The 24874-nt window shown below is 36.5% G+C and overlaps 2 protein-coding genes across 2 annotated transcripts; both read left to right on the forward strand.

Moving 5' to 3' along the window:
* Positions 1–1890: 1890 nt before the first annotated feature.
* On the forward strand, positions 1891–18288 carry LOC139727691 (ornithine decarboxylase-like). Its single transcript, XM_071638671.1, has 11 exons — positions 1891–2013; positions 4069–4165; positions 4866–4942; positions 6223–6395; positions 8470–8604; positions 9737–9902; positions 10495–10663; positions 11328–11419; positions 12697–12823; positions 13958–14061; positions 18277–18288. The coding sequence occupies exons 1-11, from the start codon at positions 1891–1893 to the stop codon at positions 18286–18288; spliced, it is 1275 nt and encodes a 424-aa protein (XP_071494772.1).
* A 4785-nt stretch (positions 18289–23073) lies between these two features.
* On the forward strand, positions 23074–24369 carry LOC139727692 (allatostatin-A receptor-like). Its single transcript, XM_071638672.1, has one exon. It carries the CDS (start codon positions 23074–23076, stop codon positions 24367–24369), a length of 1296 nt encoding a protein of 431 aa, XP_071494773.1.
* Positions 24370–24874: the final 505 nt, after the last annotated feature.

Here is a 24874-nt window from a genome sequence, read left to right on the forward strand (position 1 = left end):
TAATCGAGGTCGTTCGAGACCAATTTGCCGAAAGCGTGGAGTTCGAGGAGTTAACAGTCTTGGCCAATGGCCGGCGTCTACGAAGAAGACATGGAGCTTTATACTTAGCCCAGCTAAGTTTGTAGTAAGACGAGGAACGGGATGACTGTATAAAAAATATACCAAAATGCTTTCTAGAAAGTGTTCGTAACATTCTCATATACAATTACTGTTGCTTTAAAAGAAAACCGATTAACCATCAATATATAAAATTATAAACACTTCACTTTACGGTCATCTAATGTGTCTGTATAACAATTGTTTTTCTTTCTTTTCTTTTTTTTTTGGAAAAACCACTTGCCAAATACGAGCGTAAAAAGTGGACTCAATCTGAAGTGTCAATTCACACAGAAAGCGGACACATTTTAAAGTGTCAAATAACATAAAAACTATTGTTTACACCGATTATATTCAATTGATACATGCAAAAAAAAGACCTTATGAGTACAACCGTATAAACAAATGCAACACTATACGATAATACTTATACGGAGCAATTAATGTCCTTTTGTCTTATCACCAAATGAACATGATAATTTCATCTGCCATATTTCCAGAGCTCTGTACAAAAGACTAACAAACGTTTTAACAAAAAATGTAGTAGCACTTATCAACAACACTATTGTACTTGCTTTCAATGCGCTATCCTAAATTCATACCAGTTTGAAATTATAACTGTTACATCTACTGCAATGTGACAAAAATTTTTAAGCATTAAAACTATTCCTTTTTATGCTATCAAATTACACACTCTATATCATTACAGCTGCTTAACAAATACATAAAATGTCAACTTACGGAATCTCTGTGGTCTTGGGTTTGGAGATGTGCTTTGGTGTGCTGTGGCAGCCAAAAGGAAGTCCCGAAATTGCAAGTCTGACAATTACTTGCTAGTGGGGGGATCCAAGTCGTGGCTTTCTCACACCCAGAATCCACACACATCCAGTCACACCACTGTGAGGATGAAGAGCTCAACCTCTCAACTCAAAGGTTCAATATGGAGTGCACCGATTTTCCCTCACACAACTCTCTCCTAAACACAGGACTGCACACACCCAAAAAAACTTAACCAATTATCTCCTACCCTGCCAAGTAACCTAGCAACTGAAAAACACTTTAATTACCGCATTCCTATGCCTATATCAACTGTGCACAGCCCCAGCACAGCTAGCTAAAACACCTGACTGAGACTTTAATAAAATTAGCCAAGCGCGGAGACCTACTACAGCACTAGGCTGAACAAGAGAGAATGCAAATGAGTATGCCGTGCCAGAGTGAGGTTAAGAAATGAAGTAAAAATGCAAATGAATCTGCCTTGCCAGAATGAGCTTAGGGATTAGGGATTTTTTCTTTTTCTTTTTTCTTTTTCTTCTTCGTTTTTTTTCTTTTTCTTTTCTTTTTTTTCGTTTTCGGCGCCCCCAAAGAGTGGCGCCCGGGGCACGTGCCCCCCTTGCCCCCCCCCCCCCCTAGATACGCCACTGGCAAGCATGTCCCATAATACATATTCGTAAACACCCGCAGATTGATCAAAGCCCTGTTGTTTGTTTGTTTGTTTTTTCTTTCTGTACCCCGTCTATCTCCTTTCTATTTAAACCAATGACTGCGACTCATGCGCACTTCATTAGATGATCAGGTATCCCACATGTGACTGGATGGACCGTGGTGAGGGCAAGTGTTACGCAGCCAACATATTCCTCATGTAAATTTTGTCCTTCCTATACCAAAAAAAAAAAAAATGCACCCTACGATGTGACCGCTTATTTGAAAAGCATTTACAAACTAATCTATAAGATAAGTGTGTTTTATTGTAGGGATAGTGACGTACAGTTTTGAGACAGCCTTGATAATATTATGGCAGACTTTATATCGACAACCACAGCGGGAGAGGACCACGATGACGGCAGCGGCGACATCGTCATGAAGACGATCCGAGACGTCATTGAGGGTACGCTAGAGGACGAAGATCCACGAACGGTAATGGTTTAATATTGTTTCTCAGGTGTGTTTGATTTGGTGTTGTTAGGACTTTATGAATTCATGTAACTGATGTGTTCCTTTAAGATAATGAGGTCATCAATGCAAAATTGTATATAAAAAACACGTCACAGTAAAGGGAATTTTGAAAATGAAGAAAGGCTTTGTGCACACTTACGTTTTTGCTGACAAATATTTTCGCAAATAACACTTAATCGGGCATTTTTCCATTTAATTTCGAGGTTTGTGGTATTGTCAGTATCGTAATGATTAAAACAACAGTAACGGTCCACAAAAAGCATGTAACTCCCCAAAGAGACGGTTTTGTGATGTCATCATTTGATTTCATGTTTCTCAGAAAAAAGTAGGAGTATTTCAATGATTTGAGGAGGGGACTCAAAACCAACTGGATTAGTATTCACTAGATGTTGTGTGTGTTTTTTTCTCACTACCAAAAGCATATTTGCAAAAATTTGCAAAAATAAAAACAATAAGAATGTTATTCAAGTGTTTTCATGCCTTCACGATAATTAAATCTATACGAGTTGAAAAATCTGTGGGACCCTTCATTCTTTTGCCATGGAATTTGCAGATATATTGTGTCTGATTGGGACCAAGTGAATGGCAGGTTGCATTGCACGGGATTTCTCCAAATGTAAAGTAGCAAGAAACTAACAAACAACAACAAATGGAAAATGATGCCACGTGAATCTGCACTTAGTTTGTGGAATCATATACATTTGCAGCAATTTTGCGAAAAATAAACCTTGTTTGCTGATTCATCTTGGAGGCTCACCATTGCGTCTGATTTCAGTCTTTTTTAAAGCAAACTCATATATGGTTTAATAATCAAATGACATCTTTTTTTTCTGTGATTTTAGTTTTATTTTCATCTATTACCAGACTGTTATATAAAGTTACACACAACTGCGCCCTTCTGAAGTCCCCTGCATGATTTATTTTTATTTCGTTTTTGGCGATTATATACCTTGTTTTGATATTCATTTTTAGTTTGTGTCATATCATACGAACATGACATTGTGACCTTGAATAGTTTCGATAAACGTGTGATTGATGTCAGTGGTATCAGATTTTCCTATGGCTAATATCATAATATACTTAGTTGTATATGCTTACTTATTGTGACAATGTTACCATTTAGCACAAGAGCTTCAGAAATTTATCTTTAGATATTCTACCGTCTTACTACTTTCAAAAGGAGGCATGCTCATTTTAACAAAAAGCATGTTTACACCAAATTGGCCTATATCACACAATTTGTCTTTTTTTATGATAGTCCTACAACTGTTTTTCTCATCTGTGCTGATTTATGGCAATCATCGTACAATTAGCACATAATTTTGTTGTATACATGTCTGGGATATACAATATGGCGTTTTTCTGTCACAATAACATTAAGACGTTTTCTGAACATTCTTGAAACGTTCCAAGTTCGTTATTTGGACTTTTTGTCAAAACGTTCTCAGAACGTCTTTTTGTGGAAGGTTTTCGACGTATTTAAAACGTTTCAAATGGACGTTATAAAAACGTTTTCTAAACGTTTAAAATACCAATAAAAAACCTTTCAGAATTTTATGGACCTGCAGAAAACCTTTTGGACGTGGGAGTAGCAGGGGTTAACTCATTATAAAAAGAAAGTAAATGATAATTTACGAAAGTATATTATTGCATATATTTGGCACTGTGATATGTATTCTGTTTTCCTTTGCCAAATGCTTGCCAAAATAGGCTCCTGACCTTTCATTTTGTAGGCGATCGTGATCGTGTTAAAATCAGAAACAGCTGCTTTTCCGGGCTTAGAAAAAAAAAAGAGAAAAATAATTGAATGTTCACTTTTCTTTAACCTTTCCGGCAACCATGATGGATGTATGCCTACCTATAGTATGTTAGTGTAATATTGATTTCATGTAAACATGCATGCACAAACATAACTTCACGCACGCACATACACACACACACACATATTATATATTATATATATAGTATATACTATGTATATAGGTAAATTACCTTTTCATTCTATATTCCTACCAGGATTCCGATGACCCATTCTACATCTGTAATTTGGATCAAGTAGTGAAGAAACACAACCAGTGGCTAAAGGAACTCCCGGGCGTTCAGCCATTCTATGGTGAGCCAAAGTTATAATCCCTAAACAAAAGTCGAGAAGTATAACTATTGTATTCAACCACATTTCCATAATCGTTATAAACATTAATCCCTTTGTCTGGAAGGTTTCAATACGAAACAACAGGCATGTCACTACTGCTGTATAGCTTACTGTCAATATGACTGTAATTTCTAAACGTGATTGCTAATACCAACCAGTAAGACATGCAATTCATTCCATAGAAGAAACAGTATGATCGTCCTTATGAAAGCTGGTCATGAAATTACAATATTTTTGTTTCTTTGCCTTCTTATACTATGTTAAAAAAAATGTGAACAACTGAAATGTAGGAACAGAGAGTATAGTTGCAACATGTACTGTTATTTTGCAGTCATCAATCCGTTGCAACACATTACTCATGATTAAAAACAAAGAGCCGCACAGTTTTGTTTTAATGTGAAAAAAACCCAAACAAACAATAGTTAAGAGAAAAATGAAGAAGCAGACACAGAACCTATAAAAGAAAGCGCCACAAAAGCATATAGCATTCGAAGAAAAAATTATTAGTGATACGCTGCATCATTTTGACAGAGTGTAATAGCTTTATTACCAGTATACCAACTCCTCAATACCGTCAATGTCATGGAGTTGGATTGGCATAAAGTGCACTAAAACCATTGAAAACAACCATATGGATCATTAACTTTGTGTCAATCTCAAGCCGTAAAATGCTTTCCGGATCAGCGAATTATTGAGACCTTAGTACGCCGAGGAGCTGGCTTTGACTGTGCAAGTAAGGTATGGTGAACTTTAAACTATATTTTAGTGGTGATGGTTTCATTTAATGCACATTCATTCATTCATTCATTCATTCATTCATTCATTCATTCATTCATTCATTCTTAATTGGTCTATGTCAGACATAGAAATTTGGCTTCCATTGACATTACATTGTACCAAAATGATCATGACAACACTACACTTGTAAAAAAAAAAATAGGGGAATCAAGCGTCATCATCACCTTTTTCTTTGTCTTCTTCTTTGTCAATACAATTATTTTTTTTTTCAGTATTATCATCTTCTTAACGTAGTCCTCATTTATTGCTCGAAGTCCGCCTATTTAAAACTTTGCACATCATAAGAGAGAATATACATTGAAAATAAGAAATTGCAAGGATTTCTTCACAAATTTTCAAACACCTGAAGATTCTAACATTCCATTTTCGCAAAAAAAAACATGTTACATATCCCATTTAACCTAAAGATTCACTTACATAAAAGCATGTAGGCCCCTATACATAGATTGTTTGGCTGTAAAGCAACAAGCTAAGACTTCAAACCACCAGCAATGACTGCATGTCTCTCAAAAGCTAATTACCAATAAACAAGATTCGTAGTTGTTCTTATCCAACAATATAGATTTCTCCATTTCTGTCCTTTATCATTCCATCCCCTTGAGACCATTAACAATAATCAGCATGAGTTGTTCATTGCATGTATGCAACGATATACAAGACTGCATTGATTTCTCTTTTTTTTGACACCTGACCCCTACCACCAGTCTCTGTCTCTCTCCCTCTCTTTCATGTTTTGAGTTTAATCTTCACTCAATATCGGGGTATAAACTGGTTATTTTGTTATTGAGGAACCACTGACTGACGAATAAAGAAACTCATATTGAAATTACCTTCTCGAATCTTCTCCCTGAAACGTTCGGATATGGAAGACAAGAGTCGTTGCCATACTACACATTTATTCTACTTTTGCCAGTTTGCTCAATTTTCTTTCTACATGTATTACTAATGGATGTTTTCCCTCTCACGTTTCATGTTGATTACTGTTGATTCCTGTCATTGTTCTCGGGCCATGTACCATTTGGGAATGCAATAATCCCGTGTGTGCGTTTGTGTAATATGACATTTTTTGTGCGTTTTCACTATCTAACTCTCTTGCTGCGTTCCACGTGTATTACCTGTCCAAACGTATACGTGTTTGAACTTTGTGCACAATTGAGTAGTTGGCATAGAAGGAGTTATAAAGAAATCAATGTTTGAATAAAAATTGCATTCCGTTTCAGACGGAGATCCGTCAGGTTCTCGGTTTAGGCGTGTCACCTGACAGGATTATCTACGCGAATCCGTGCAAGGCTATCTCCCATCTCCAGTTTGCGAAGGAACGGGGTGTGTCTCTCATGACTTTCGACAATGCCTCGGAATTAAGGAAAGTGAAAGATGTCTACCCCGAAGCGAAGTAAGACAGCAATGAGTTTACATTCATGTACATTAGAATATTCGTTTAGGTGTTTGAAAAAAGATAAAGCTGGCAAAAGTTGCGTAATCATCTTCAGATGGATAAGCGTAAAGTATTGTTTGATATTTTCAGGCGGTCAAGCAACTGCAAGTAAAATCAAGACGTCAACTCCACCACTTAAAACTTACGACGTCATTACTAAAAAGCAAGTCATTTTTTTCAGGATTAAAAAGCAGATTGTATGTTGTTGTTGTTGTTGTTGTTGTTGTTGCTTTTCCTAAAGTGGTACCCCTCCTGTTTACATTGAAGACCCTGTTCAGAAACATATTCAGAACACTACCAGTAAAGTTTGCAAATGAAGTCTTATCGTTTCCTGACCTCTCATATAACCAGTTACATCCACAGAGCTCGGTGCTGGTAGGTTCGGGCTCTTTTTTTTTTCTTTTTTTATTTGACAGGTGACTTGAATAGATGATTCCTTACGCCTGACCATGATGCGGCAAAAAAAAAGAAGAAATACATAAACAATTGCAACATGTGTAGAAGCTAGATGGTCTGCCCGGCACGCTGCAACGTTATCGCGTCTTCCTCTCATGCACATAAACCAGTGTTACAGATTGCTCTTGTCTTTGGTGAAAAAAAAAGAGTTACATGAAAATGTTCATGGTTGTAAATGCTTATGATAAAGGTTTCCCCCGGCCATTTTCATTGCCATTGAATTATATACATATAGTGTATATTCTATAGCTTCACCTCCATCCGTCAGCAGCTCTTTCTGAATTCAAATTCGGACATGGACGGACAAGTCCATAAAAGGAGCACTCAAATTAAACCTGTACGATGTCCTTCAAAAAGTGCATTATCTGTATTATACTGCGTTTTAAATCAAATGTTAAAAACATCTACAAGAGGATCCCACATGACGATCAACGCAGATCAGAAAGATGTATGACAGTAGAATAAAGATGTCAAGTGAAGATTAAAAACACGTGATTTTATTATGACAATAGATATGCAAATTAAAATGACAGTGCTTTATAAATGCAGTCATAAAAACCCGCAAACACACATTCACGCACATTATAACGGTTGTTTAAAGGATCATCTATAGTTTTCCTAGAGATGAAAATTCAGATTTCAACGTTTTACACGATAATTAGAAACTTCTTTATATCAAAAAGTTTCTTTGACAAAGAAGTGTTTTGAAATGGCTTAGATATTCATAAACAGAAAGTTAGGAACACTGTGTTTTACCTTGTTTTGTTGTAAAATCCAGTCATTTCAAAACCGATTTTCGTCAAACATATTCTGAATTTCTCTTAGATTATAATTCTGCTCTTTCGTATTTCGTATTGTGGTTTCTAATTATCTCGGGAAAAGTACCAACCAAAACTATACAATTCTTTTCAAACTGTAAAACTCTTGGTCAGCGCGCTCGCCAAATATAATGATGAAATAAAAATTGAAATAGAATAAAAAATAAGAATAAAATACTAGGCCTGTTCATAACAAACGACATTTATGTTGAAAGTCGTCCTTTTTCATATCAACTTTCACCGAGGTTGCATTTCCTGCACTTACTTCAGTGTGTGAAGAAAACGTTATATTGTAATATTGAAGTATAAACCTGTCTGATAAGCATTTTATATTTCACATGAAATCGACCGACTCCTTTAATACGTATTCAGTGCAGGGGTAAGTTTGAAAACATGTGACGGATTTATAGGCTATGCCTCTGTATAGGTTCCCCAACAACTCGCTGTGTCATACCTACATAATTACGACATGAACGAGTTAACCGACAGCTTGCTTTACGTCTCAGTTGACTTTAAGACCAATATAATCTTACTGGTATCACAGTGTCGTGTTCTGAACCCGCCTTTTCTATAATCTTCGACATCGTTCGATGAAATGGGAGAGCATGATGACCTCATTTCTTGCTTTTTCTGTTTCCAGAATATTTCATCACATTACATGATATGTATAGAGGAAAATGTGGTCATTCAACATATGCTTTTTGTCCTCATTTCAAACACTCATCGCTAATTTCTCCGGTTTTCTCTCTTTCCTTCAGACTAGTGCTACGTATATGGGCCGAAGACCCAGCAGCGTACTGTCGCCTTTCGGTGAAGTTTGGATGCAGATTTCACGGGGTGCCAAGCCTTTTTCGACTGGCACGTGAATTAGGTCTCAACGTCTGCGGAATCAGGTCAGAAAGAATCAAACAAAGACTTACTGAAAACTTTCAGAAAACAGATGAATGGAGGATTGATACGTCAATATATTCCAAACTTTGTCCAAGCAGTTCATACAGTAGTCAGATTTGTAAATAGGTCCACACACAAATATCTCTGTCTGCTTGCCCCCCCCCCTCTCTGTATCAAGAGTGTTTGATGGCAAAACAATCTCCACTTCTGTCAAACTCAGATATCTGTAATTAAAGATGCAAAAGGAAAAGGCAACTAATGAGAAAATGTGTGGTATCATTTTTTGTTGTTGTATTTTTGTATTTGTATTTTTGTATGTTTTGGACTAAATAGTAATTTTCCGGTAAACTGTGCGCTTAGAATTAACACCCGTATTAAGCGCCTTATAAATGTATTGTAATATTCTTCCTCTTCTTCTTCTTCTTCTTCTTCTTGTTATTATTATTATTATTATTATTATTATTATTATTATTATTACTATCATTATTACTATTGTTATCATTACTCATCATAACATCAAGAATACAACACTTTATACCCGTTTTGCGATCGAACTCTTCATATATATATATATATATATATATATATATATTGTTTTCAACTCTACATTACTTTAGCAGGGTTTAATGTTGTCAAGTGTCTACAACTTCTAGCACTTTCATGTATAAGGGCCTATAGATAATAATCATTATGCCCTATATAAATTACGTTCATTATTGTCATAGGTGTTTAGCGTTGATATCAAAGTAAAATTAATTTCCTATTCAAATGTCAACACCATATACCCTTTATCAGCTAGTAGACTATAGTTATTACAATACGTGTGGCATACAATACTATTAATGGTAATAAACAGCTGTATTATTCAGCTGTATTATTGCATTGTTATGATCATGCATAAAGAGAGAGACCTGTCCGTGAACATCGTGATACCAATTAGACTCATGGGATATCATATTCCTGTTTTAGCTGTTTCGAGTTGGGATCAGGTGTATTAAAGATTATCACACTTAAAGATGCGGCGTTACCAAAAACAAATTTAATGTGCAGTGTAAAACACGAGAGGACAAGGACATTGCATGTTTCGTACTGTTATTTATTGAACAGCCATTACCTCTGATATCCTTTCCGCAGCTTTCATGTTGGTTCTGGGAGCGGCAATCCTGAGACATACTATGAAACACTCAGAGACGCTCGAGCTGCGGTCGACATCGGAATCTCCCACGGGTTCGACCTTCAACTAATCGACGTCGGAGGTGGTTTTCCCGGTGTAGACACAGACACATTGGGATTCGAGAAGGTTTTTTTTTTGTTTCCAACTTTTGTTTTGTAACGGAGGTACAAAATACGCTTTATTATGTCCACTATACAATTATAACCATAATCAACACCATGATATCAAAAGAAAAACAAAACACGATAAATACTTCAACGACCGAAATGAAATGAAATGAAATGAAACGAAATGTAGTGTAATGTAATGTAATGTAATGTAATGTAATGTAATGTAATGTAATGTAATGTAATGAAATGAAATGAAATGAAGTAAAATTGAATGAAATGAAATAATAATTAAAGTAAAGACGCAAGGACAGTGTATGGTGCTTTATAGTATTCTAGGAAGGGAAGTGACATTATACCAGCCCATATTCCACATTGCAAAAGGAAATAGAATATTACACAAACAGCGAGAAAAAGCAATTGAAATCTGATTAAAAGTATTCCATCATCAAAAGAATAGCTGATTGTCTTTTTATGAATACATTGTACAATCTGTACAGTATATCTTAAGTGGCTGAAAGTAAACTTATAGATAATCATGAATACATGTGTATAAGTTGTAGAAAATGATGTTTTACCAAATACTTCTCTATTGTATTTTATTTGATTAGTTTGCCGCTGCGTTGCGACGGGGCTTTAGTGACTTTTTTCCGCGTGGCGAGCGGAGCATGCGCCTTATCGCCGAGCCTGGAACATATTACGCCACATCAACAACAACGCTGGTGATGCGAATTATCGGAAAAAGAGATCTTTCCCTTAATCCTCAGCGATATTCTTCAGGTAAGATAAAATTAACCCTTTTGTTAACTCTCTCCCCATTAGGACATTACAGTGAAACGCTCCTTGAAAATATGTATTGTCCAATTTATTTGTCATACAGAGACCGGGATCTCCGGAGCGGGATCAAACATGAAGAATACAATATTTAAGATATAAATTGTAAAAAGTATTTATGTAGCAATTACCGCGGTTACTCAACAGAGAAATGTGCTTCATTCACATTTGCTTTACAGCGAATATACAATCGCGAGGCCCTATGTATCTGGTGTATATGATGATGATGGTAAATCAAGTTCTAAGTATAATTGTCAGTGGGAGCGACACTTTTCAGGGCCGGCGCAACCAGGAGGAACCGCCATCCTTTTTAACCAGAAATATGGTATCTTCCCGTAAAATGTATTTTCTCCTCCATCTTACAATGTCTTAAGAATGAATTGACGTCACTGTTCCCATACAGTGGGCTCCCTCACTTGGCACCGGCCGCGCTTTAATCTTTTAATATAGGGACTGAAAGCATTATATTCAAGGCAGTTCATTACCAACATGACCGAGTGTACCATCATAATTCTGTTAGTAAAATGTCATATACTTGGGCAGGAAAGCCTTTTTCACAGTGAGGTATTGCTGGTCCGTTCTTACCATGCTCTTGAATCAACAAATGCAGGTCACATTGAGGAGGTAATAAAGGGCGATGCCTCTCAGATCCAAACAGCCTACTACGTCAACACCGGTATCTACACGACAGTGAAGGATGCAGTAATGAGCAACCTTGAATATTCCTTACAGTCATTACCAGTTAGTACAATTCCTTTTTTTCAAATGCTATCTTCTTTGCTGTCGCATTATTCTACTTCATCTTTTTGGATCATATTTTGTTTTCGACTACATCCCTCGTTACCTCCTTTGTTTGTTTTTTTTTTACATTCTTTTGTATACATTGTTGGAGTTTTGATATCAAAAAACCCCAAAAACAAAAACAAAAACAAAAACGGTCTCAAGTCTTCAACAATAAGAAGTATTTATCAAGCCGTCACACATGGGCTACACAGTTGTCAACAACTCATCACCACAGACAGACACAGTAAATCATCTCAATATTCGAATCAAGAACCTGAATTGCTCTCTCCGAATTCACAAAACCACAAACAATTATTTTGTTATAAGTGTACCACATCATACAAAACAGTCAGTATGCCTCCTAACCCCAGAACAACAGACCCTGGCCAATGAAAAGTTACACACTCTTTTATCCAAGCCTCGTTCCACATCATTCAAGTTGTCACAGTTGAAGATCATCACAAGACCAACGTCATCCCCTACAGGCAGCAAATTGGCAATGCAGTTGCAAGTCCATTAACCTAAGAACGTAGGGAGCAATTACAGATTTTATCGTCTACCTGCAAAGTGATGCCAATAAATTACCACTGATTTTGTGAAGACATTGTCAACTGTTCCATGAATTTTCCACTCTCCTCTTGCCTATAGACCTGCCAAAAGTCATAGGACGACTTCTTGGACCCTGTGAGACTGTGTCACATGCACCCTTCCGATGCTTTTTAATTCTTCAAACGGCAGGGCAATGGCGGAGATATCTCGTCCCACACATGTCGCTTCAATCGCCCCTTCGATCACTCCCTCGCTCGCGTATCCCCTCCCCCAAATATCCAATAATGAAATATTCTTGTCCTTCCCCCGCACAAAGAAGAAGAAGAAAACAAGTACACACACACACAACACAACAAACACACAGACAAACAAACAAACAAACAAACAAACAAACAAACAAACAAACAAACAAACGGGAATAAGATACGACCATAAATTTTTAGGTATGTTTTAAATTTCTGGTGCTATTTTCCCGAGCAAGGTATATAACTACTTCGTTTTCGTCCTTAGTTGCCCCACTCGTTTAACGGAATTACTGCCAATGATAAGGGATTGATCAATAATGTACATAAAATACCAAAGTTTTTCTTGGGATGTTTTCTGAAGATACTGATTATGAACACATTCATTTCCTTCTTTTGCCTAAGACTGGTGAACGCCATACGCCGCTCTACCCATCCATCGTGTGGGGACATTCAACAAGCGGCATCGACTGCGTCAATAAGCGTTGCCTGCTTCCAGATTTACAGGAAGGAGACTGGCTCTTCATCAGGGGTGAGGAATCCTTGTTTTCTATCTTTTGTTGACAGTAATAATAATAATAATAATAACGATAATAATAATGATAATAATAATAATGATAATAATAATAATAATGATAATAATTGTACTAGCTAATAATGATAATGATAATAGTAATATTTATAGTAATAATATTCATAATAATAATGATGATGATAATAATAATAATAATAATAATAATAATAATAATAATAACAAGAACAATAATAGATAAGGTCTTATTTTTACAGGGTAGCCTCTTCAGTGTTACCACTGCTCTACCAGTGGGCCCTGTTATTATTATTACCCTAGCGTTGCCAGGGTACCAATTTATAAACCCAGGTTGTGTCAACATAATCGTAGGAATAATCATTATCATCTGCAAATTTCAACTTTTTCAATGATCAGGAAATCCACTTGGCTCTCCATAATTATTTTATGAAACAGGGTCCGGCTATTTTGTAGATTAGTGTTAAGTTTGATATTGTTTATGCTGACTTTTTCCTCCTCAACCATCGTATTGTCATGTACTTAAATCATATTCTTACATGTACATGTTCTTTAGACAAACCACAGTGGACGATAAACAAAATAAATACTTTTGATGTTTCGCTTGCAGACGTTCTTCACATTCTTACAATTCTGTTATTCGAAATCAGGGTGAGGTTATACGTGAAGATAACATGCCTTTGCCAGATTTATCTTACGGTGGTCTATATGAAAAGCATAAGCTTTGAGCACAACTTTTGCAAAAGTAGGACGAGTAAACAAATAAATGTGCTTTGATAAATGCCCTACACACTTCTTTCCTAAGCTGTATAATACACATTAAGAAATAGTTTTCTTCTCATCACGGTTAGTTTTGTTATTCGAAGTCAGGGTACGGTTATGAGGATAACATGCCTTTGCAAGACATTTTATCGATATGATTATTGCGTTGGCGTCACTATAGTGATTTTGTTTTTTTTCTGGAGCTCTGGGCCCTGTTTTATGACAAGTTGTAATTGATTATGTATTTGATTTCTATTAAAAGTTTATGGCAGCCTGTGTAGTAAGGGAATTTTTGCAATCGACTATATCTTTTGATAAAACGGGGCCCTGGTGACGCACATTATTCTCTTTCACCAGATATTGGAGCGTACTCGAGCTCACTGTCCTGCATTGATTTCAGTGGTTTCGAAAAACCGACTTGTGTGTATTGCGGAAAAGCGAATGAGGAATCGGTAAACATGGTGAGATACAGTCAACCTCGCGTAAGTCGACATAATTGGGACTGAGCAAAACACGTCGACTTACGCGAATGTCGACTTACGCGTAAGTCGACATTTTGTCGACTTATAAATGAAAACTAATTTCCCCTGTACAGAGTAAGATTTTGATCACGATGCGGATCGCTACCCAAATCTTACTCCTTTTGCCGCCAAAACATGCCTACTGACATCAGCAACAATAATGTTTTAGTTCACGCATAAATCTCGCGCGGGTTAGTAACGACAACGCACAATTCCCAAATCTCTAGAGAGATTTTGAGAGAAGGGGATCGGAAACCTAAGCCCGTTTCTAGACACTTTACGTTTTAAACTTGATTTTAAATATCAAACGCAAATTCCCCCAAATTGCATTAAACTTTGCGAATTAAGTTCAAGTGCGTTGCTCCGAAGATGTGCGTGTGATTTCGCATGATTCTGTCAGATAATTTTTCAGTGCCGACTGAGTTGAAATATGTGTCGCCATATTTGTTCTGTTTAAATTTGTATTGCCATACTCTGAAAATGAATTGTTCTCGCGCTCCGATTCGCAACATTACCGCTCTGTACGGCGCGGGCCCGTCTGAAATAAAAAGAAGAAAAGTTTGTTTGAAAACGACATCTATCGGACTACTATAACCTTCGTAAAAACAAACCTCTTTCCTATGTCGGACTAATTTAACTTTGGACTGAGATTTAAACCTTCGGCATAGCGAACTTTAACAATAATTCGTTGTCATTTTTTCATTGACATTTTGTGAAGCAGCATGCGTTTCGGCAGTTTGAAACGTGTGAATGTTGCGATGTCTTTTCCCTGCAAGTGCAGGCTAAGTTCGGTCTCGGCGAAAGTTCCGTTACGAAATAAAAAATAATGCGAGCCTTTTCTACGATAACGCACTTCCGTAAATGTTTATGCGCTTAAACGCAGTTTCTGGTTTCGGACAAAACCTGCAAGTCTTTTCTGCAACGCTCTTGCTTTTTAAATACAGCGTTGCTTGTGATTTGACGGACTTGCATTTGATTTTTAGAGTTGCGTTTAAACGCAATTGAGTTTAAATTTCATACAATTTTCTAGTTTTGTATGATTATCAAACGCAAGTCTTTTCAGCGTTCCTTGTGATTTGATGGACTTGAATTTGATTTTCAGAATTGCGTTTGATTTTTAATTTTGCTTACGAAATGAAAAATAATGCAAGTCTTTTAAACAATAACACACGTCCGCAGATGTTTAGAGATGCGTTTAAACGCAGTTCTTATAGTTTCGTACAAAAACCGCAAGTCTTTTCTGCAACGCTCTTGCGTTTGAATACAGGGTTACGTGTGATTTGATGGACTTGCATTTGATTTTTAGAGTTGCGTTTAAACGCAATTGAGTTTTAAAAAGTTCCCTGCAATTTTCTAGTTTCGTATGATTATCAAACGCAAGTCTTTTCAGCGTTCCGTGTGATTTGATGGACTTGCATTTGGTTTTTAGAGTTGCGTTTAAACGCAGTTGAGTTTAATTTTCCTACAATTTTCTAGTTTCGTATGATTATCAAACGCAAGTCTTTTCAGCTTTCCGTGTGATTTGATGGACTTGCGTTTGATTTCTTATATTGCTTACGAAATAAAAAAAAAAATGCAAGTCTTTTAGACAATAATACATCTCCGTAACCAGCTAGATGTTTAGAGATGCGTTTAAACGCAGTTTCTTATAGTTCCGTACAAAAACCGCAAGTCTTCTCTGCACTGCTCTTGCGTTTAAATACAGCGTTACGTGTGATTTGATGGACTTGCATTTGTTTTTTAGAGTTGCGTTTAAACGCAATTGAGTTCAAAAAAAGTTTCCTACAATTTTCTAGTTTCGTTTGATTATCAAACGCACGTCTTTCAGCTTTCCGTGTGATTTGATGGACTTGCATTGGATTTTTAGAGTTGCGTTTAATTTCTAATTTTGCTTACGAAATAAAAAGGTAATGCAAGTCTTTTCAACAATAACGCACTTCCGTAGATGTATAGAGAGGTTTTTAAACGCAGTTTCTAGTTTCGTACAAAACCGCAAGTCTTCTCTGCAACACTCTTGCGTTTAAATACATCGTTGCGTGTGATTTGATTGACTTGCATTTGATTTTTAGAGTTGCGTTTAAACGCAATTGAGTTTCAGGTTCGTGTATTATTTTCTAGTTTCATATGATTATCAGACGCAAGTCTTTTCAGCAACGCACTTGCGCTTAAATGCAAAAGTTGCGTGTGATTTGATACACCTGCATTTGATTTTTTTTTTTTAGTTGCATTATTAATTTTCTAGAAAGGGCCCAGGTTTTAATACCGCTTCGGAATAATTAACGTCAGAATATTCGGATTTACAAAAATATTTCATGTTCGGATAATGAATACCTACTGGGACATAGTTAAGTGTACAAAATTTTTGCGCTTTGAGAAAAACGAGAGGGAGAAAAGGGGTAAAGTGAACTGCCTTGGGTACTAAATACTCCAGTGTAAATGAGTGTATGCCCTTTCTATTCTGGCATACAAGACAATGGACGCATGGCGCGAACGCTACCGCGCCGTACACTAGCGAATTACCGAGTAGAAATGCGGCGAATCGGAGCGGGAAAACAATTCTTTTTCAGAGGATGGCGATAAGACTTTGAGCGAAAAATTATGTCGACTTAGACGAGGGAATTAACACGTATTTCAGCTCAGTTGGCACTGAAAAATCAGGTCGACTTACGCGAGTTGTCGACTTATAAATGTCGACTAAGACGAGGAAATTTTCAAGGAATAACAAAGGCAAAAATCGGGACTTTTTTATTGTGTCGACTTAAGCGAGTTGTCGACTTATGCGATGTCGACTTAGGCGAGGTCTACTGTATCTTCTTCTTTTTCCTTAATTTAAGATGCTGCGTGTTAGACTAATAGTTGACAGATTTATCAGCACATAAATAGTTATTCGATACATGATAAATGTTATAAAGTTTGTCGCTGCTGTTTGATTAATCTCTTTGTTCTATTATGTTATAATATAACGTTAGCATTTTGTATTGTTAATGGTATTTTACAGTATTGTAATTACCAATACTATTTTTTTTTGTGTAATAGTGATATCGTAAAATCCACGAGCTCTGTACAAGAAGAGATTGGCAAAGTGAGATAAAGTGTGAGTGTGTTTGTGCGTGTACGTGTGCCTAATGGGAACCAAGGGAATAATAATTCATATCACACGAGGAATAAGAGCCAGTCCCACCCCCCCCCCCCAAAAAAGGGGATGAAATCAAATAAGGTCATGATAATACACCAGGAGTCTTTTCCTTCAGACTTCATACATTTACACACACACACACACACACACACACACATATACATAAATGTTATACTATATAGATATTATATATATATATAGGGTTTGTTTTGATATTTTTACTCGGGTAGTATTATGGAAAATAGCATCGTTTCTTGAGAAAGGTTGCAGTTATCTTCTTCTTTTTTCTCTTTCAATGTTACTTTGAACAAGAAATCACTTACCAAACCGGCATGTGATGCATTTTTTTTTTCATTATCATTTCTTAGGAGCCGTCTGAAACAACATCACCCCCGAGCGACTATGTCAGAGGCTAACACTCCCAATGTCGCCTTCATCTTCATCGGATATTGCCGAGGCTATCACCGGCACTTCCCGTTGTTTCAGATCCACATCAGTGAAAGTCACCGACATATTCCTTGCTTTCAATGAAAGCGAAAAATGCTGTGCGATGCAGCATTCCTCTAGTGTTTGTCTTCAACGTGGATGCTGTGCAAGTTTGTGGATGTGTGTGATGTCATGTTATTTTGGCTACTTTTTATAAATTCGATCTGGCCAATGAGCTTACGTTTCTGACGGACTGGATTAAACAGTTCGGTGCTTAAATTTTGGAAGTGGTTGTGACTTTTACTTTGTGCAATATGGATGTAGAGACCGTTCATGTCACCTTCAAACTTTTTTTTTTTTAAATTTGAACCGTGCGAATGCGTAAGAACCTCCGAAAACGAAGGACGCATTTGAATTTTCCCCGTATAATTGCATTTTAGTTTGTGTCATTCACAGCTTTCCACATGGCTGCTATACATTCACCAGATCGTGAATCAAGCGCTCACATGGGACAAAATATTGAAGTCATCACATTTAAATTCAGCAACCAAACAAATCGGTTCTTTTTCTCTTTCTCTTGTTTATTTCCTCAGATCAAACCATAAAGCACCGTAGGGAAAACTTCAGGTAGAAAGTTATCGAAATGAAATGCTGGCGTTTGATACGAGGATTTGTCATTTACATCCAAGTTGGTGTAAATCATTATGATAGATAAGGGAATAGAAAGGTGTACGGACACAGGTATTAGAACTACAATCTTTGCTCTATTGTGATTATATTCGTACTTAGATCCCTCCACATAAAATGTAAACAACAACAACAACAACAACAACAACAACTTATCTTTATGTGGCGCTTTTGCGTTATTGTTTTTTTTTGGCATACCTGTACACACACACACACCCACACACACACACACACATATATATATATATATATATATATATATATATATAGGCCTATATATGAAGAGTTTGTTCGCAAAAACCGATAAGTCCATTTTTGAAGATTTTGAAGTACGGTCTCTGTCATAAAGTACAGAGTAATACCTTTTAAATGATATATTGTTTACTACATACAGAGGTACATTTTTGAAGTTATAGTCAAAAGAAGCAAAGATTTTCTTATTATTCTCTTTATTTTTCTTGACCTTTAATCGCAAATATCTGCATTTGGCAAATATGGACTTCTCAGTTTTTGCAAACAAACTCTTCATATATACCCGCATACCTGCTTTTGGTTGGAATGATAAAAAGAATTTAAAAAAGGTACAAGTGTACAATTAATGGAAATAAAGTAAGGAAAATGGTGAAAATACGATTATTTCATGAGTATTTTACTGTCAGGTCTGTGATTCAGATACCACTTTGAGTATTTCTGTTTTTATCACATTGCTTTAATAATCGTCATAATGATAAGACACTGTGTCTCTTTTTTCTCTATATTTGAAGAGTTCGCAAAAACCGATAAGTCCATTTTTGAAGATTTTGAAGTACGGTCTTTATCATAAGGTATAAATACCTTTGAAATGATATATTGGTCACTACATATAAAGGTATATCTTTGAAGTTATGGCCAAAGGAAGCAAAAATTGTCTTATTATTCTCTTTATTTTTCTTGCCATTTCATCGCAAATATCTCCATTTGGCAAATATGAACTTATCGGTTTTTGCAAAGAAAAACCTTCATTTTGATAGAAAATATATATTTTTTCTATTATTGTATGCACCTGAAAGATATACATGTATAAGCAATAGAAATGTTACACCCACATGTTTCATATAAAAAAACTGTTGCAATATCCAACACTGTCTAAGGTAGATAACCCACATTTCCCTTACGCTCTCAATGTAAATAAATTGTCAAATTTAATTGCATTGATTCTTTAGAATGACATCCTTTATGCTGATACCATGAAACGATTGTAGATATTTTAAGTTTCGTGGTTTATGTAAAAAAAAAAAAATATGGAGTGTAGCAGTAACAATGAACATGTTCTTCTAAAGAAAATTGTACAAACAAGTGTGGATGCATTATGATTGTAATACGGGTATTTAAACTTTAATAAAATTTAGTAGATATATCATTTAATGATATATCTCGGAAAAAATGGCAAAATGAAAGAAAAAACTTTGAGAGCTTCTGTTTCTTTATTTACTGTTATTTGCGACCTTGAAAGGGCCGTAATGACGCTGCGAAATGACATTATTCCGTTAAATAAAAGATAACTCTTTGGCAGCAAAACCCCCAACATAATATGAATCACTTAATTTTCCTACTTTTTCTCCTAGAGCTACAGAAATATTCTTCAATTGATCTAACCGCTCCAAGATAGATTAGACATGGCAAAAAGCCCTATTGTTCACATATTACTGACAGTACAATAACAACAGAATATTCTTTCTGAAATGTTATCGGAGATGCACGGCATTGTGAGCTTAAAATCTTTCATCGATCCTATGATCTTGTAGAAGAAAACAAATATACATGAACATTAAGATTTTACTTCTGTCGTATCGGCATAGGCAACGACTGACCCTCCTCCTCAACCATCCTTCCCCCCTGCTAATCGATTTGAATGTCTCATTCGCTATTTTTTCATTCGTTCTTCCCCCATTTCCGTTCGCCTATTGTTGCTCCAACATCAATCGATAACTTGTCTTCACGTCTGTTCCTTTTCAAAGTCGTGATCTGTTCTCTCTATTTCACCGCCGTTGGATGATTTCAGTATTTTGTAAAGAAAGTGCAATACTTTGAAAGGTTTATGATGAAATTTGTTTACCTTTTCGTCGTCTTGCTTTGCATCGTATCCTCAAAACCTTACCCCACCCCCATTAAGTCCACGATACCTCTGTATAGTATGGCAGAAAAAAGCCAGAAAAAAAGGTATATAGAAGGAGGCTTGAGAGAAGAACAGACAACAAGGTGACTTTAAATACTAAAAAGGACTCTCTCATAGGCCCAATATAAATGTTTCAAATGTTTTGAGTCAAGGCAGTGGCATGATTAAAAGGAGAAAAATGGCCGCTGTATTATATCATAAAGTCAAATGTGTGAACACACATGTAATTTATTAAACACAATGACACAACTGAACACACATACATGCTACATATGTAGGCTCAACATGATATTTTTTTTTCTTGTGGTGCATCGTGGCTCATTTAGTTAGGCCTCCAAAATCATTAAATTTCACTTGTTGTCGGGCGACATTTAAATTTAAAAATTTGAAAATAGTAAAAAAAACAGAATGATAAATCACAATAAAATATATTAACGACTATTTGACATGTGTATTAAGGAGCTCCAAATGCGTATCGTGAGACCAAAAATGAAGAAAGAAACACATCACAAATCGAAGTGATTTGATAAAACTTGAAAAGAATTAAAGGCCATGCTAATTGTCGATATATATATATATATATATATATATATATATAAAGCGCTAAATCCATTGGAAAATTATGGATCTAGCGCTTTTTGGAAAGAAGCTCGTCATAATTATGGTGTATGAATGTGGTTGACATTAATTGTGATCATGGGTGTTTGTGCGTTTAAAATAGGATGAGTGTGCATGAAAAAAAGAATATGTGTATATAGACCATTTGCACAAAGGGTTGTACAGTATTTCAATTCATACATACTTCATACGTTTTATTCAATAATGAAATCATTTATAAAAAGAGTAAAAAAAAGTATTCAAATATAACAGGTACAATAAAATGACAGCGTGCTTTTCTTAAGATCAAATGCACCCTTCTGCAATTGTCTTGAAATTATCCATAATACGAATTGTAATTGATACATCAAAACCTAAATGACAGAAGTTAACGACATTTGAAATGAATCACAGTGAGAATAAACACAGGCACATTAAAGAAAAACTAAAAACGATCCTACAAGAATACCTATTAACAGTTTTATAGCAATAATAATTGAAGCACATGTTAGAGACTATATTATAGTTTTAATATGACAGTAAGATTATGATAGCGTATGAGGGAGGAATAGTAAGAAAATGTTTCTTCTTTTTTTCTTAAAACGGTGTAGAGGCAGACTTCAGGTTCTATACACATTAGACCCATGGAACTATACAGACAATGTTAGGAAAGACGATTTGAACACAAGATGAACAGATATCTGATGAAAACTCCAGCAGGCAGTGAATGGAGATTGACTCATTACATCGGACCACCAAATCTTCCTTATGCACGCTACCCAGGTATTTGACCAACTTGCTACAATTTTTATATCAGGCTCTTGGTTGCTGTAGTTTATATTTACTGTTTGTTGTGCATGATGTAAAATCATGCAAAGAGGTACAGCTTTCTTTAAACATGAGAAAAAACATATTCATGGACTTCGCAACCCTAAAGAAAAAAAGATATAAAGCGCAGAAGAAACAAGGCACATTAGGCCTAACGTAAAAATATTCTTTCTATCTTTCAAACTCACTCTATCTTATTCACTACCTTAAGAGAGAGAGAGAGAGAGAGAGAGAGAGAGAGAGAAAGATTGGTCATTTCAACCGGATACTTTATTGGCTATCTTTATTACACATGCGCAGATTCATAACTGGCAAGATGGTCTCACAGTTTTAAAATACCTGTGGCTGCACTCGTGTAGACGTATTTCTGTATAATATCAACCAACCTAAGAAACTGATGTATACGTTGCGTAAGCAGTGTAGCACAGACTAGTGTTATGCCAACAGCAAATAAAGGAACTGATCACAAGTCTCGTTTAAGTGAGTATGACAATTTCTTTTCTCCCACCCATTATGTGTGTATTCGTACATGTAATTTTACGGAACAAATGTCGAATATAAAGGAAAAATAACAAATTGATCTGGGATTACTTTCAGTTATTACTCCAATTTCATGTGTGCTTTCAACGCTTACCGTCAGGAATTTCTGTGCAAATACCAACAAGTTTTCCATGACCAAATCGTCTGGAGTGGCATGACAGGAACGAAACCAACCGTTTTTCATAGGGCGTTGCAAAAAGTTAAAAACACTAATATCTATCAGCATCATTTTGTTAAAAAGTCACCTATGAAAACAAATCTTAACTTATCTGAATTTTGATATGCCCCCCCCCAAAAAAAACACCCTTCTTTCTGTAAAGAATCACCGTTGTTCAATAAAGTTCTTGTTTTAAATAATGCCATCAAGGGAAAATCTTGAGAGATTTAGTTGCCTTTGTAATGACGGAGAATCTTCCTGCTTGATATGTTGTGAGATATATTCGTAAATGGATAAGTATTTATTTTACAACTTATTTCCCCAGTGATAGTATTATCAAAATTATAAAATTTGTCTGTTTTTCCAGGACATAAACAGAGTATGGCAATGCCCGCTTCTATTACATTTACAAGCATTCGACTAGTAATGCTGTTTTCTTACTTGGGAAGAGGCGGAAGCAGTCCTTCTTCATTCCCCGCCTCGCCTGCGACCGATAAAGGAACAGAAAGCATGCTGTTGAAAACCATCCAAACCGAGCTATATGATGTTACAGCGTTTGGAACAGAAGCTACAACAAAGAACCCTGGAGAAAACTTTGGGAAGAGAGATCTCTGGACCGCGACCTCTGGAGCACATTTGTCATCTTTAAGATTTCAGGATTCTGCGGCGAATTCCAGTGATGAATTTCGGTCTAACATCATTCGTAAAGTCAAGATGTCGTCTGGGTGGGATTGGCAGGCAGTAGTATGGTCCTGGTGGTTGATCATTCAGATGTTCACCGCCATGCTGGGTATTGTGGGCAATTCCCTGGTGATCATCGTCCTTTTCACCCGAAGACAGCTCAGTCGTTCCACAGATACCCTGATTGGTGCACTAGCTGCAGCGGACCTTCTAGCATCCGTCTTCATGTTACCACATCCAGTGCCACTTACGGTTCCTTCGTCAGTTCTTGGACAGTTGTATTGTAAAGTTGTGTACACCTCAATGTTCCGATGGGTATCGTTCGATGCGTCCATATTTACCCTAACAGCCATCGCTGTGGAAAGGTACATTGCGGTGGCCTATCCTTTCCATTTCAAGCATTTGGTAACTCGGAGGAGGGTCGTCGTCGTAATCGTAGCGAGTTGGATCCTTGGATTTGTAGTCACGTCTTTTTTATTCAAAGTCGTAAGAATTGATGGCTCTACGAAATACTGCGCTACGGTGTTCCCTTCTGCAGAAGTCCAAATGCTCATCGGAACGATTTTGTTCTTAATGCTCTTCGTTATACCCACCTTGTTGTCACTTACCATGCAGGCAATGACGGCCCACGCCCTGCATCGCCAATCCCGGGTGTTCCGTAAAGAGGGCAATCAGGAGGGTGGATCGAACCCGTCGGCTAGGCATTTAGCAGCCAGAAAACGCGTCTTACAGATGCTCTTCATCGTGGTGCTCGTCTTCATTGTGTGCTGGGCACCATCACAGTGTGCCTACTTCGTCTTTAACCTAGGATTGCTCCCAGTTTCATACTTGTATAGCCCATTAGACAACGGGTTAGTCGTCCTCTCCTTCTTGAACTCCTGTGCAAACCCTATTATCTACACCGTTCGTTACCCAGAATTCCGCGCGGCGATAAGAGAGCTGTTTTCTGCAAAGAAAGGGAAAACTACGGCACCCTTGTTCAGTGAGCGGACAGAGGGGAAACCGGTAAAGTCTGTTGAATTTGGATGCAATGATGCCTAGTCGTCATTGGGGTGCAATATAATTTATGTATAGAAATAAAGTTGTAGTATTATGTAGAATAAACATTTAATCCCCCCCCGAAAAAAAGAAGATCATCAATACAATTAAAACCGCGATGTACTTCAAACAGTCACATTTCTGTCAGCTCGCAGGCCTATATCGAATTTCATTTACTCCCATCACAAAGGAAAATTTAGTCAATATAGAATACCATGTTAATTGTTATGAAAACAACATGGCAGTAATATGAACTAATAACAGCAAACAAAAACTAATACAGCAATAATTTTTTTTTCAACGTATAAAAGGGTGATTGTCCCCTCCTTGTGAAATCAAAGTTATCCCATCTTCATCACATGCCTATGACTCGATCCTGGCCAAAATTGGACTAAAAGTCATTACAAAAATTGTCATTTTTTTTTCTCTCGTAAACCGCAGGCCTGGTACAATGCATGATCGCACGTACGCAATAAGGCAATTCTAGAAATGTCAACTTTTAGTCGCC

The sequence above is a fragment of the Diadema antillarum genome, unplaced genomic scaffold, assembly GCF_040938485.1.
Source record: "Diadema antillarum isolate AM-2024a unplaced genomic scaffold, OU_Dant_1.0 seq00000143_RagTag, whole genome shotgun sequence".
NCBI classification, from domain to species: Eukaryota; Metazoa; Echinodermata; class Echinoidea; order Diadematoida; family Diadematidae; genus Diadema; species Diadema antillarum.